Below are 16,115 nucleotides of genomic sequence, written 5' to 3'. Positions count from 1 at the left end.
AAGATTAGATTTGTTTTAAAGAGAACAAGTTAAAGGGACAATTTACCATTAAAAAACCCCCACATATTTTTCCTCTTACCTGTAGTGCTATTTATTAATCTAGATTGTTGTGGTGTGAGTTGTTGAGTGTTGGAGTGAGACCAGGTTGCACGAGCACAAGCCCCTTGTCCTTGAGTAGATGGCACCTTGTCCTTGTTGTGAGCAGTTTCATGTAGGAACTATTTTCTTTCTACCAAACTACACCCACCAATCGTATCACTGTGCAGAAAGAGGCGTGCATCTACTCAAGGACAAGGGGCTTGTGCTCGTGCAACCTGGTCTCACTCCGTAGTCACTGAAATCCAGCACTTGGGCAGTGACTTGCAGCGTCAGACACCAACCAACGAAGGTGTCTTTTAACGTCGACATGATGCGTGGCCAGTCGCTGTTCTAGTTTAATGGCGCCCAGCAGCATCAGAGGGAAACATGGCGGGACAAGACCACAAGTTTAAGCAGCAAAAGTCCGAATGGGGTAGGTAGGTGAGAGGGGTGGTGGATGGGTCAAACAAACACCGACCTTCACCCAGGAGAGCGGTATTCAAGTCCCGTAAGATTATAAACCAGACCCTGTTCTTTTTTTGAAACCCAACCACGTGCTTTTTTTTGCCTAAACCAAACCACAGACATTGTTGTTGAAAGAAAAAAAGTCAATTGGCGTTGCTGTACTGACGTAGTACGTTTATCCTGAAAGAGACATTACATTTAAGAAGACAATGCATGTAACAGGCAGAACTTGACACGGTGTCCCAGAACGCCAACAACCAACGCTACCAGGGTACCTTGCACGTCGTATCTGGACATGGAAAGTCCATGACCAGACACTGATATGTGACGAGGTCGGAGTGAGTATGTGTTGGCTTGTGATAGAGGGAGATGCAAACATCAATGGCGTCCTCTTCAGCTGAGCTGTACTGTTAGCTAGCTCAGTGGTGCTATGTGAGCAAGCAGTGGACGTGCACTTCCTTCTTTGTCATGATACGGCAAATGTAGTTCGGTAGAGAGAAAATAGTTCCTACATGAAACTGCTCACAACAAGGTCTGTGGATTATCTTGAGTAACTGGGTCAGGATTTCTGGAAAGAGACATTGCTGTGGAGTTTTTCAAATGTTTTTTTTGGCACTTTGAGCACCACAAGCTGAGTGCCATCTAGTTCCATTATATTTGAGAGAAGGCAGACATCTCTACGGCTGATATCTCCAACACTCTGCAACTCACATCAGAACAATGTAGCAGGATAAATAGCACTGCAGGTAGGAGGAAAAATGTGTATTTTTGATTTCTAGGTGAACTGTCCCTTTAAGTGAGGCAGAAAACAAAATATAAAGCTTTCAAAACCAGCCAGGAAATGCCCAAAAAAGGACCCAGAAAATGCCCAAGTAAATATCACATGGAGAAACCAGGTAAAGCAGCTTTTAGCCTCTTATGAAATGACCTTGATAAGACCCAAGCTGCATCAGCAGAGGCCAAGAACAGGATCCAAATATAAAGCAAACACAGCACAGCCAGTACGGCTTTCAGGAGCTATCATATCAAAAGAGAGAGGCGAGTTAATATAGTGAAAGCAGGAGCAACAGTGACTCCAATGTTCCCATTCCCCCATCAAACTTAATATTTCTTTAAAAGACGAAAAAGAGGGGAATGCAGAACACCGGTAAGCTTTAAAGCAGCTAAATAACATTTGTGTGTATGTGTGCGTGTGTGTTTGTGGCGCAGAGCATGCTTGGTTGAGCTGAGAATGAAATGAGCAAAGCAGCGAGCTGTCACGGCAGCAGCTACTGAACCTGACAAGGCATGGCTGGCAGTTACTTGCTAATTACAACAAATATTTCTGACAGAGGCAGACAGAAGGCAGCTGCATTCTCAGGCCTCGCCGTCTCATCGGCTAAGTGAATGTTAGGAAACACAGGCAGTTTTATTTGTGTGCAGGTCATTATTTTCTGCCAATGACAGCGGGATGCGACAGTGGAGAAACTAAACACTTGTCACCTGTAACTTAATGTGCCTGGGGCGGGGTGTGCATGTGTGAAATAGACGGAATATTCATGTGCTGTGTTTGTGGATATACAGATTTGTATTGATATCCACAGGTGAAGCATTAAATGACAGTATTTCAGAGAAAGAGGATGATACAGGGAGTAATATCTTGACTAACCGTAGTCAGTGACAGATTTAGGAGCCCTCTGATCACTTCCATCATCATTGCGCTTCTTGTTTTTGGACTTCCATGCATGATAGACCTTCAGACGGCGGTGGAATTCCTCTCTGCAGGCCGCCAGCAGCTCAATGTCTGTCCACACAACACCACAACAGTTAGTAGTGCTCACATGTTGACTGTTCTCAAGAGACTTTCTCTACATATGTCACTTGTTTTCAAGTCCAAGTCTGGACATGTAAAATGTGATATTACATACTTGAAAAATATTTCCGAAGAAAATGTATTATTTAAGGGCAGACACTACAGGTGAATAACTTTTAACAGATATCATAATGAAACGTTTCAGGCTGAGTCCTTACATGAAGACAGTTATTTTTTGTTATAAAAGTTTTCTGACGTTTTATGTTTAAATATGCAAATTATGCATTACTTAGTTAAATATGTGGTTATTTGGACAACATTCCAGAACAGAAATCTGAACACTGAATAAAGCCAGGTTCAAAGTTCCTCTTCATTTAGTTGACATTTTAGGAGTCAAAGGTTTTTGGAGAGGGAAGTTTGGATATCTCTTTTTATATCTTTTTATATTTTTTTCATCCTTTTTTTGGAGTAAAATGTTATATAAATCAGGCTATGAATGACATATAAACAAACACCTTTGTAAAAACAGAATATAAATAGGAATAAAAGTGGAAAGTGGAGATTTATGGCTCATAGTATGAGTAAAAAAAACTAATTTTAAGTAAATGGCCTTAACATACTGTATGTATTGTAAAATTCCGTACATTTTTAGACAACAAAATAAGACACTACAGGTGAATATGGAAACATTTTTAACTAATTATATATCGCCATGAAACTAAGCTGCGGTTAGCCATTACCTTAATCTTCCAAACCAAAGATAAACCCAAGCAGCAACTTCCAAGGCTGAAAAATGAAGCCAACTGCAGTTCCTAACATGGCCACTTGAGGCTGGCTCCAAAAGCAAATCAACCCCAAAAGATCCCCATGTTTGAATGCCCAACTTTACAGCAGAAATAAACCTGTTTACAGCCTGGTACAAAAAATGGTTTTAGTCTCTATAGCTAATTTTCCCCTTCATGACAACTGTACGGGGGTCGAATTTTTTTATATAACTCAACCATTTACATTTTATGAAGGCTTAAAGTTACACATAATTATCGCTCCAGCCTCTTGCTCAAATATGGTAACTTCTGGCTCCAAAACACAAACCAAAGGGTGACATCACGGAAGCTACGTCCAATATTTTCACAGTCCATGGATAAGCCATAAAATTACAATTCAGTATCTTTGAACAAAACCAATTACAACTACCAATAATCATACTCATGAGGAAGTTATACTGTCAAAATTAGACAAATAAAAGATTTAATCCCTAGGGAGTTACATTAGCATAACGCTAAATGACAGTTGTTCACACTCGTCTACAGGACCCAGGACCTAGAAAAATCAAACAAACAAATCCAACAGGACAAATTACAAAAACCAAAACCATTAGCACAGATTTGCACGTCGAGTGTCATGATCCTGGGGTTTGTTAATATTCTGATATATTGTGGACTTCCTTTTGGGGTTTTCTGTTTGTGTTCTTCCTTGTTTCATATTATTCACTCCTGTTTATTATGTTTCCTGTTTTATTTTATAGATTCTCTCCTCATGCTTCATAGCTGGCTTTACTTCCTGTCTTTGTCTGTTTTCCCGCCTGTTTTCTGTCACACCTGTGTCGTTAGTCCTTCCCTGTTCCCAGCATGTTCCCTTCACACCTGTTTTGTGTTAGTCTTGTTTGCTCCACCCTGGTGTCCCCCACCACACCCTTGTTGTTCGCCAAGGACAATACCATGTCCTCCTACTCCAGCTGTGTCTCGTTCTTGTGATTAGTTTTCTGTGTATATATACCTGTGTGTTTCCCTTTGTTCCTTGTCAGTTTGACTGTGCTCACGGTGTTGTTTCAAGGATTTCTTTATCGGCAATAAAGCATGCTTTTTTTTTTTAAACCTTCAACCTGCCTCCTGCTCTGCATTTGGGTCATTCCTGACCCGATTCCTGACATCGAGTTGTTTTTTTTTTTTATCATGTATACCCAGAGGGCCTCTGTATGAAACGTTCCCAATTGTTAACTGATATTAAGACAGTTATTTTTTTACTCTACAAGCTTTCTGAAATTTTCTTAAAATAGACAACAAGACACATAATTAAATATGCATGTTTTGCATACATTTCCAGAACAAAAATCTGAACTAAAATGTGTATTTTGGACATTTTCTTTCCACACAGAGTCTTGTTATGGAAGCAAAATAGCCCAAAATCCAAAAAAGTATGTTTTCACCTGTTGTGTCAATATGAAGCTGGACTGTTTACAAGTTTAAATAGTCTGGCACATAACCTACATGTATTTAAGCTTAAAATATAACGGTGTAATGAGGAGTGTAGGGTCTCGCACTGTGTTTTCTTCCCTACAATGACAAACAAAACATTCACAACATAACAGTGCTTCTCATGAGCATAAGGCTATAATCAGTTAGACTTCAAACACGGCTTTTTGGTATCACCACCAGCACCACCAAAGCAAATGGGTTCCACAAATTAGCCAGATGTCCTTGGAATCCCACAGGGAATATCAGAGTCCCTAACACTGATCAGAGCACTGTATACAGTGGCAATTAAAAAGGCATCGACAAGTGTGGAAGCAGAAAGGCATCTGCTATTCATGCTGACTGAGGAGAGGGTTGGCTGGGAATGACTAGGAAGGGCAGTAATGGTGATAATTTCCTCTCCCCACCAATAAAACGCATGCTGATGAGCCGCAGCAGCTGTGGGAACATCCTCACATCGCTCCTTTTTCATCTTGTGTGCACACTTTGTACAGCTGCAGCAGCAGTCACTTTGGCTATTCAAAAAAAAAAAAAAAAAAAAAAAAAAAAAAAATGACGGGGAGAAAAATGACAGAGTGCGCGGATGAAAAACGTTTCTGGGTACCAAAAGTGCCGAAACATGAGTTGCTGCTGAATTATTTAACGTGGGGGCTGAAAACTGTAAATAAAATTGAAGGAGGGAAAATAGTCGAATCACGAGCTCTGCTGCCTTGATCTGCTTGGAACGGCTGGTTCGCTGCACACACACACACACGCACACACACACACACACTGTTTAGTTGATAAAGGTGGCATCATGCTGAACTCGTTCGGGATTTCTCACCACAGGAAGTGTTGATGACATCTCGCAGCTCAGCATACTTCCACTTGCTGAGGTCATACTTTTTCACACCAGCAGCAGCTTTGGTTGCCTGAACTTGAGGACCCCTGTAGCACGGAACAGATGAACGTGGGTGTGTGTGAGAGAGAGAGGGGGAGAAAAGAAAAAGAAGGTGAGTGTGAAGACAGGTGAGTGTGAAGACAGGTGAGGGTGTGACAGCGTGGGAGTAACACAGATTAAGGGTTCTATTTTTTTGACGCTGAATAAAATTTAAGTTTTACAATCAGGGAGGTGTCAGCGTCTAAAAGAACATGGCAACACAGCGAAAAGAGCAACATTTGATCATTACACTGGAATTTTAGTGTTGTGTTTCATGGAATTTTAACAGCAGACAAAACACATGAATATTAAAAGGATGCAGGACTGATTAAGTTCACCGCCCTTGGTGGGAAATGAAAACAGATGCCCTGCTTCTTTCAAGCCCTCCTCTTTGTCTCAGCCGACTGAACTCACATTAGAGGCCGGGCAGCAGGGGAGCCAAAGAGCAAAGTTTGTCCATATCCATGCAGCCTTTCAACTCCACTTAAAATGATGCAAAGCTCCTCTAATGATACGACTACGCAGGCTTCAATCTGCTGGTATTTCTTTGTTCAGGAATGATGATGCCAAACTGTAATACATGAAACTGGTGCTGCAGAGTTTCAGCTACTTAAACAACTGCTGCAGCAAGTCTGAGCTTGTGTCTCCTGCTTCCCTGCTGAGTTGAGGCTGCTAATTCAATAATGCGAAGGATTTACCTCCTCTATTTACAGTCCGCGTAGCTGCTAAGAAGAGGATTAGCGATCTACGAATCATCAGCCAGATTACCATTACCGTTCATAATTCATACTGACTGGAAAGATGATTCGGGATCATCGTCAGTCTGGCTGAGACGTGTGCCAGCGTGTGACTTTGCTTTCGCTGCAGCCAGGAAACATGGAGTGGAAGCGAGGCCACGGCCAGGGCTTTGCTGTTTGGCAGTAGGTGAACAGGAAATGGATGGCTGAGGCGGTCCTCTGTGCCAGCGATGCCAGCCAGCGTGTATGCTTCTACTGCACGCATGGCTTCATGTGCTTAACCTCTGTGGTGTGCACATGTGACCTTTGGAGCTTCTTTCTTGCATCAGATCTCCTTTTGGTTTCCAGGGGTCAGCTGACTTACAGGGATAGTATGAGACATGCAACATGGCTCCTGGATGCCCGAGCCAACGCTGACAAGATTACAGGCTATTAGATCAAATGAAATTTTGTGCTCGCTGAACCTAGGTAAGAGATGAGAGTCCATGCAGGATTTGAGAGAACTTCTCCTGGCTCTATAACACAGAGTGGGGTTATGGAAATTCACTCCCACTGACACTGTGGAGTCAAATTCATACCAAGGTTCAGGAGTATGATGTGGGCAGCTATGATACACTGTATTTAAATCTCTCCTTATTCACTACATACTGCACTACTGAGTGTCTACTATACAGGAAACAGTGAATGAGTGAACATGGAGTGACTTCAAACACAGCTCATGTGCAAAGTGCATTAAACTGTTAGAAACCATGCACCATGTTCCTGGACACAACCTGTTACCTGTGGTGCCCTTACACACGTGAGACTAAATACAGAACCAATCTGTACCATTATAAACACCGTATTTTATCACAGTAGTAAGAACATTTAAATACCTGGTAATTAAAGCCACTGATATTAATGAGATTTAAAGGAATGCTTCACCACAAAATGATCATTTGTATTTCAATTTATTTACCCTGTGTCATATCAAATTCTTGAAGAAATCTTTGTTTTTCTTACATGCTGCCACGGTAAACAAGGAACCCAAACACAGGGACTGTTCTGATGAATTGAAGTCATAGGGGTCCACGTTTAACAACAACAAAACCATATCAAAACATCCGCTTACAAACTTTCACACAACTCATGCAGTGTAATCCAAGTTTCATTTATCCAGTCGTATGCTCACTGTTTCCCAAACACATGCATTTTTGCTAAAACCTTACTATGTCAAACACATAAAAAGTCCCATGCACAGATGGGCCACACGCCTGGGCATACATGTGTTTGGGAAACATTGAGTATATGACAGGATAAATTACACTTGGCTTATACTTCACGATGTCATGATCCTGGGGTTTTGTTTATATTCTGGTATCTTGCGGACCTTGTTCTGGGGTTTCATGTTATTCAGTCATGTTCAATCTGTTTCCTGTTTTATTCTGTAGATTCTCTCCTCATGGTTCGTGTCTGGTTTTACTTCCTGTCTTTGCGTGTTTTCCCGCCTGTTTTCTGCCACACCTGTCTCGTTAGTACGTCCCTGTTCCCAGAGTCTTGCCTTCACACCTGTTCTGTTAGTCTTGTTTGCTCCACCCTTATGTTCCCCAACACACCCTTGTTGTCAGCCAATCCCTATTTCCCTCCTTTTGCCTGTGTCCTCCTACTCCAGCTGTGTCTCGTTCTTGTGATTAGTTTTCTGTTTATATATACCTGTGTGGTTCCTTTTCTTCCTTGTCAGTTTGCCTGTGGTCATCCTCAGTTTCCTGCTTCATGTCTTATGTTCTGTTTGGATTTTTTCCTGAGTTCATTTTTTTTATCCTGGTTGGTTTTGGTTCTTCTTTCTTTTGGATTTTCAGTTACCTGCCTTTTCTGGATGTTTTTTTTATCAGCTCGCTTTTGTTAAACCTTCAACTTGCCTGCTGCTCTGCATTTGGGTCCTTCCTGTACTGATACATGATTCACGAGTTGAGTGACAGTTTTTAAATAGATGTTTTGATATAGGTTTTGCTGTTCAATGTGGCCCCCTTTTACCCCAGCTCATCGAGAATTTTCTCAGTTCATTCACCGTGTAGGTATGTGAGGAAAAACAAAGTTGTCTTCATACATTTAATGATTATGTAAATGATCATTCTATGGGTAAGGATTTCCTTTAAGTTAGGGGAACAGAAGAGTGAGTTCAGACCGACGATGAAACTTCTTATGTTCTTAGAAATACACATGTATCCAGAAGACATGGGCACCTACAGATTCATAACAACCTAATGTATGAATCAGGGGAAGCACATAGACAGTCATGGTGTTGTGCACCAGCACTGCAAAGGACACAGACAGGCTTCATCCACGGCAGACCCATGCAGAGCCCATTCAGATCAGCAAAACAAAACGATCACATGCTGCACATTCTGATCCACCTCTCATGTATGATTTGATGTGCCATACCAGACATCTCAATTTGACTGATGATTTCTGAAATCAAAGGATTTTTTAATCGGCTTTGCAATGCTGGTATAAATCTGTATCTATTTTAAGGTGCTTAGACATTTCTGACTACGACAGAATGAGACAGACAGCGAGGGAGTGACTGATTATCATGATTGGTGTTAGGTACACGTGGACACAGGCAGTTATAGAAACCTGTGCCGGTATCTTACATGGCTCTGGCTGAGGATGAGGAGATAGGAAGATCTGAAAAAGGCTCATCGCTGGGAGGAAACACAGCAACAGGAGAAAAGCAGTTACACACGCATGCTGACAGTTTGTTTACCCTGAATTGTTGTGCACACTGCTTGTTGACTGTGCACTGCAGTCACATATACAATACCTGCGCAGGCTTGGGTCCATCTGCCCCTCCTCAGTGATGAGCTCTGCCTCGCTCTGAGCGATCCTCATGGCTAACTCTCTGTCTCGTCTCTCCTGCTCCAGCATGGTGCTGCGCTGGACCTGCTCCTCACGCTCCAGAGCCAGCTGAATCTCCAACTCCGCCTGTAAACACACACAAACACACAATAGCTTTTAATGTGACTTTATAAAACCCACATAACCCCAGATCCTGTCTGAATACTGACGCTGCTGTCTGTGCCAGACCTTTCATAACAATTAGAGCTCTGCTGTGAGCCCAAGCCTGATTAGACATATTTATCCAGGGTGTAGAGCTGCTAATGAAGCTTTACTGGTCATTTGTCTAGACACAACAGGGCATACAACAGACAAACACTCAACACCAATCAGTCCTGGCATTTTTAAAGTTTGACCCAGACTAAACTTTTTGTTTTTCACTTTATAGAGCAGAACAGAATCTGTGACTGGCACACACCTCACTGTAACTAGCCAATAGGCATCTAGAAGGCATACTCTACATATTAAAATAAATCAATAAATATATATCTATCTGTATGTGTAGGGCTGCAACTGTTAGGATCGTTCATTGCCAATTCTTGATTAAAGGAACAGTGTGCAGGATTTAATGGCATCTAGCAGTGAGGACTGCAGATTGCATCCAGCTGGAACTCCCCCCATGTGCTAAATGTGAACTGCTAGTTCGGATTCCATCAGTATTCATTGTTCAGAAGGTTTTTAATGAAGGCCGAATTATCAGCAGAGGTCTCTTCCTCTCCAACACAAATGGACAAGGTGGTTAAAACCCTGAGTTAAGCAGTTTCACGGAACAAACAAAAGTGTTTCTCCTATGCTGTTCGGCTTGTCGAAGACAGGCTGCTAGCCCAGCACCTTTTAATGTGTGCTCACCTTTTCTCTCTGATAACTTAAAGGATAACTTCGGCAGTTTGTTGATTTTTTGTGGAAGCAAATTTCCCTTCGGGGACAATAAAGTATATCGTATCGTATTGTATCGTATTGTATCATATGACATCGTATCGTATCGTATTTTTCAACTTGGACCCTATTTGCCTGTGTAAACTGATCAAAGAGACTGACGTGAACAACATTTTTTTGAAATTATTCCAGTATTAAGGGAGCCAGATGTCCATTAAAAGTGGTTATTTTTGCCACAGAGCAGCTGTTATTCTAAGTATCTGAGGTGTCTCTTTACCTTTCCCTTAATCCGGTCTGTTTGTTTATTTAACCTTTATTTAACCAGGAAGTCCCATTGAGATTGAAAATCTCTTTCACAAGAGAGACCTGGCCGAGGTAGCAGCCGATCAAAACACATTTACAATGCAACATATAATACAAAAATCCACAATAAAATAACAACATAGTGGCCTCTCAAGAAAAACAAGCACATGTCTCTATCACCACGTTCTTTACGATGCCCTTAAATGCACTGATAAATGTAAGTGTTTCTAATTTTAGTTTTGTTATTGCCTCCTTATGCTGAAGTTGCTTTCTGAAAAATCATGAGACGTCAAAAATAAACCGCTTTTAATGGACATACAGTGACAATGTTTAAGTGCCCCGTGTGCCTCCATTGCAGCTCGTTCTGTGGCTGCTGGCTCCCTCAATACTGGAACAATTTCTAAAACTGTTGTTCACATTAGTCTCTCTGATCGATTTACACAGGGAAATAGTGTCCTGGTTGAAAAATGCAGAAGTTATCCTTTAAGATCCAGATGTTCAGGAAGATTTTAAGTGGGAGACGAATCATCCGCAGAGTCCTCTTCCTCGTCAAAGCAAACAGACCCAGTGATTTAAACCGGTAAAAACTGAATAAGCAGTTTCTTGTTGAAAAAATCTGTGTTTTCCCAACACACTCGTTGTGAGGGGCTGCTAACTACAGTGGCCAACGCGAAAATGCATTGTTTGGTTTGTCCACTCTGGGCTAATGTAGAACATCCCGGTGCATTGTGGCGATCTCCATAGATTAGGACCTACTGTAGACGTAAACAGCTGATTTTAAATTAACAAAAGCTGAAAAATTTCACTGACAGGTGATTATCTGCTAAAGAAAACACATTATATGAAATTCTATTTCTGCCAATATGTCCCCCTAAATCCTACACACTGGACCTTTAATTGATTAGTTGCTTGGTCTATAAAATCAATCGATCAGTGTTTCCCAAAGCCCAAGATGATGTTCTCACATGCTTTGTTTTGTCTACAGTCAAAAGATATTCAGTTTACTGTCAAGTGGAGTAAAAAAAACAAAACAAAATTATTCACATTTTTTCTTAAGAAAGTTAATCAAACCGATTAGTCATCTATCAAATTACTTGGCGATTTATTTAATAGCTAACAACTAATCGATTAATCGTTACAGCTCTACTATATACTGCATATTCATCCCCTATCATCTTATAGAAAGCCGCTAATGAAGTCCACAATGGATACTTCTCTCCGAGGAGCTTTAAATATAAATGTCTCTCCAGTTGATAATCTATTATTCATACCGTGTGACGGTCCAATCGGCAGCTGGGATACATGGCCAGGATGAAGCGTGAGAGCCAAAACTTTAAATTGTGACGGCCTCAGTGTGAAAGTTGAGCTGCTTTATAGCAAGTGAAAGCATGTATTATAGACACCCTTGCATTCTGCTTACAATTAATTCATGGTAAATCCTAAAATCACCACTGTAACTCTGAATTTGACTGTCTTCAGAAAGACAAAAGTCAAATTACTTGAATGATGGGAATAGTACACCGAAAGTCTTCCATTTTGTGAGGTTCCCCTCTATTGGAGGAAAAAAAAGAGACTGGAAGGTGTGCAGTAAATAAGGTTAGGTTGAAAGACACCATGATACAAAGTTTGAAGGGAGGAAGATACAGTGCTAGACTAACCTTTGACACAGCAGAAAATAGCACAGAACACAGAGTAAAATGCCATCTAAGTCACAGCAGACACCCTTAGAAAGTTTACTGCTGCAGCTTTGAGCCTCTGAGCTGCGGATAAACAAACTCTGCAGAGAGTCTCCTGAGACGTGTGGCTTATGACAGCCTGGTGTCAACTGTCTCACTACGAGAAAGGGAAAAAAATGACAGCATGCAAATGTCCAACTGGCCTTGTGTGAATAAAAAGAGCTTTAGATGTACAGAAGGTGCAATGTACGTGTAACAGATGGATGAATGGGCGGTTAAAAAAGGCGAGGCATATTGGGAAAACTGGAGCAGCAGGTGTGTGTGTGTGTGTGTGTGGTGATACAACCAGAGAAGAAAGATTAAGGAAAGACGTAGCGATGTGACAAAAAGGTGACAAATGAAATGTGAGTGAGTGAAACAGGCCGAGATGGATAAAGGTAGTAGTAAAGGGCGTGATAATAAAAACAGGGAAGCGCACGGAGGGATAAAGTAGCTTAGTTAGGAGAAACTCTGCAGAAAGTGGAACCATCAATCAAGACCCTGTGGGAAACCCGCTGGGAATCCGACCAATGTCATGACCCAGCTGTTGCTGTGGGAGACCAAATGAACGTTTCAGTTAGAGGAGAGAGCAGGCAGGCTGCCACTGAGAGGAAACATTAGAACCATAACGATGGGTTTGTGTGATTTTCCTCTGCTGATTAACCACAATACAAATACTTTAAACTACATTCTGAGCAGCCTCGTGTGTCATTTGTATGGAGGACCATTTCAGCCAATGTGATCTGAAAAAAAGATCCTGTAAGTCGTGCATTGCCTGGCATTATCTTAAATACTACCTCGTCATTTTCAGAAAGGCTACTAATTATTTTGAGATACTTACTCATTCTGTTGAGAAAGTTTGTCATTATAATGACTTGCAGGATCTTTTTTTTTATCACATCTGTGAAAATGGGCTTCCATATTTGTAAGTTTAGGATGGTTCCACGTCCCCAGAGCCAGTCTGCAGCACCAGGGATCAACACGACCACCCTGATTCCTGTCCCTGCGGGTGGTTGGCCCGGCTGAGGCTGCGTCTGACCGGGCTCCATGGCTCAAGGCCCGGCCACCAGACACTCACTGGCGAGCTCCCCCCTCAGTACCTTGATGTCCCCATACTGTGCTCAAAGTCCAAATATGGCATGTCATCAAGGTCTTCTTTAATCGCTCTTAGTCTGGCCCCTCCCCTGGGACCACTTTGCCTTTGGATACCCTACTAGGAGCTATAAGCCCCGGACAACACAGCTCCTAGGTTCACAGGGACACACAAACCCCTCCACCAAGTTAAGGCGATTCTTGGAAACAAGCCTCATGAGATATGAAATTTGTTTTAAGTTAAGTTATACAGTGCTCCAGGGATGACGTTTCTCTGTAGGCCGACATGGAAGTTAGCGTCGACCTGGTTCTCTTGTCAAAAAGCCCACAGGATTTTTTTCATTGGATTTTGAATTTGCTTTTCTTGTTTCCTCTCAGTGCCAGTTCATCTTAGTTCCTTGCGTGTCTAATGTTACAGCCTTTTGTTTCCCAGTGTCCTTTTCTTGTTTTTTTTTGTTTAGCCTGTTTAGCCTCTGCCTCATCCCTGTTGGATTTGTTGCCTCCACTGATTGTCCCTCCGTGTACCAAATCTACCTTTCCACCAGTTTTTGACCAAACTGTCTCCAGAGCTGTGAGTTTGAGTCCACTCTCACCTGGTTCAACAGTTGTTACACAACGACGCTGTAGTCATGTTTGTCGTGATGATCTTCTGTGGTCTCATTTAGCTATTTGTTGGCAACCACCTTTTTTTAAGACACAAAAAAACTTCAAATTCACGAGTGGTTTATCTACTGATGTGTTTTATGTCGTAGAACAAACCATGTGAGTCTCTATAAGCTGACTGACCTTATTTCAGACATATAACCAACAACCCACTGACTTTAAGATAAGGAAACTGCGTGTGCTAACAGTGTGAGTGCTAACTAATTTCTGGGCTTTAGGACTCATTCCTATGGCACTCTTTTGGTATGCTCCTCTTAGTCGTGACTGTTTTAAAAACATTTGTGGTGTGTTCAAATGCTTATGGAAAACTTACAGTCCATGTTTGACTTTTGAGACTGATTTTTCGACAACATCCTGTACTGTACTGTTGCTCCTGAATGCATACCTTTATGACAAATGGTTATGAAGTCTAAGATGTCGGAGCTTTATTTAACGTTAACGTTAATTTAACATTTTGGCTGCTACTAATGGTTACAATTTATTTTCATTGTGCACCTAAATATCAAGCAAATCAACCTACAATAGAAAGTTTTTAAAGAAGTATACAATATATACACATATATACAATAATATACACAACTTGATATTCATCCTAAAATATGATTTGGAGGTCATTTTCTTACATTTTTATTTCTAAGGCTTTGCAACCTTTTAGCAGGAGAGTACACCAGTAGACATTTTAGGGTGAACCAAACCTGTATAGCTTTCTCTTCCTCCTCTCTCTTTTTTCTATCCTCCTCCTCCTGCTTCCTCTTCATCTCCATCTCTGATTTCCTAAAATATTTGGAAAAAGGAAATTTTAACTCAGACTGGCACACAACTTATAGTTTCAAACCTTTACCACTGCATTTACTTTATTATCTACTGACAGTCCTCCTCTGCAATCACTCACATTCTTCTCTCCTCTTCCTCCTGTTTGCGCCGTTGCTCTTCCTTCTCCCTCGTCTTCCTCTCCTTCTCCATCTCTTCCTCGATATGTTTCAGCCTCTCGGTCTCTTCCTCCTCCTGCTTCTTCTTTTGCATTGAGGAGAGCAGCTGCTCTGAGCGTTTCACCAGCACCTGATACTCTGTGTCAATCTCCTTCCAGGTCATTACTGTGGCCTAGGGGTCAAGAGAAAGATCGGAACGGAAGGTCATGGTCACAGAATGAAGACATATTTGTTATTTCTTCAAACTATTCAGTTAATTCTCAAAGCCTTAAGTTGCCTTAAACACAGTGTTTATGACAGAAAATCCTGATGAGACTCCCTTTACGGTGACAAACATGCTATCCTGAATTTTGTTTACTTTCAACAAGGCGAGGGGACATTTTTGAGGTGTGACACCGAGTGCACTTATAGCCTGACTCGGCACACACTCCACCGTTACCATGGCGCAACCCTCCCATGTGGCAACGAGAGAAGACACTGACTGACACCGTGACTGTCACTTGCACACTGCAGCCACAATGCTCAATTCCCCACTATACTTGTCTGACAATCAGCGGGGGGAGAGGAGGTCACCGTATTGTGAAGATTCATTAGACTGAGTCTCTAACAGTGACACGGGGAGGGAAGATGACAAGGTCTTGTCCCCAACGCATAGAGGTCTGAATGACAGCCATCGGCATCTCATGCATTATTCATACAGAGACGCCGCGCCAGGAGCAATTTCTAAGCACTCAGGACACCATGAGTGTCGACAGTGGGGCTGCTAATATGCTAACTGAGGACGATAGGGGAGTGGGAGAGGCTGATTTGGGGGAGAGGGGAGAGAAAGGTGCTTCGGTGTCAATCAAGACACCCAGAGGAACCTATGAGCGCTCTAATCAAACCTGTTGAATGCATACACAGCACCAAATCAACACTATTAGGCAGTCAGAGCCCAGATATCATGTGGATGTGTTTGTGATGATCCACCATACCTACAGGGTCCAATAAGACGGGTGCTTATTGCACAGGGAGAGCTGGGATTTCACTAACTGAGTTTGATCATTTAGCAAAACAGCCTCTTTAAATTATATTATTGGAGAGGAGAGGACTTCTCCTTCACCTAGCTCTTCTTTTTTATCCCGAGGTGATTGAAAATATTGATTCCGAGAGGAGGAATGAGAAAAGGGCACAGCACACTTAGGAAAGGGCATAGTGTACAACAGAAGACTGGCTGTGCCGCCGAGCTACAGGTGTGGATGCAGACAGCCATATAAGTCTGATGCAGTCACGCTTAAAGCGAGGAGTGTGCTCGGAAAATTCTTCCGCGGATAAACACGTATAAAGACAAACAGCAAAATGTTTCATTGCTCACACTGTATCATGCTCAAAGCACCTGGAAAAAAGTGTTGACATGAGCAGCTTTAGAATCAGCAGA

The 16,115-nt window shown here is 41.9% G+C and overlaps 1 protein-coding gene across 2 annotated transcripts in view; it reads right to left on the bottom strand.

Moving 5' to 3' along the window:
* myo6b (myosin VIb) overlaps positions 1-16,115 on the bottom strand; it is a 61,209-nt gene that overhangs the window by 1,896 nt on the left and 43,198 nt on the right. Inside the window, exons 26-31 of one of the 2 annotated variants that reach the window (XM_078175075.1) lie at positions 14,662-14,870; positions 14,465-14,543; positions 9,047-9,207; positions 8,877-8,927; positions 5,411-5,514; positions 2,192-2,326 (exon numbers count right to left, since the gene is read on the bottom strand). In XM_078175075.1, the coding sequence (XP_078031201.1) occupies positions 2,192-2,326; positions 5,411-5,514; positions 8,877-8,927; positions 9,047-9,207; positions 14,465-14,543; positions 14,662-14,870 (739 nt within the window). The remainder of the gene's footprint in view (positions 1-2,191; positions 2,327-5,410; positions 5,515-8,876; positions 8,928-9,046; positions 9,208-14,464; positions 14,544-14,661; positions 14,871-16,115) is intronic. The other variant, XM_078175076.1, reaches the window with a different exon arrangement.

The sequence above is a fragment of the Epinephelus lanceolatus genome, chromosome 15 (assembly GCF_041903045.1).
Source record: "Epinephelus lanceolatus isolate andai-2023 chromosome 15, ASM4190304v1, whole genome shotgun sequence".
Classification (NCBI taxonomy): Eukaryota; Metazoa; Chordata; class Actinopteri; order Perciformes; family Serranidae; genus Epinephelus; species Epinephelus lanceolatus.
Note: the sequence above shows the minus strand (reverse complement) of the source record. Positions and strands in the feature narration are given on the sequence as shown.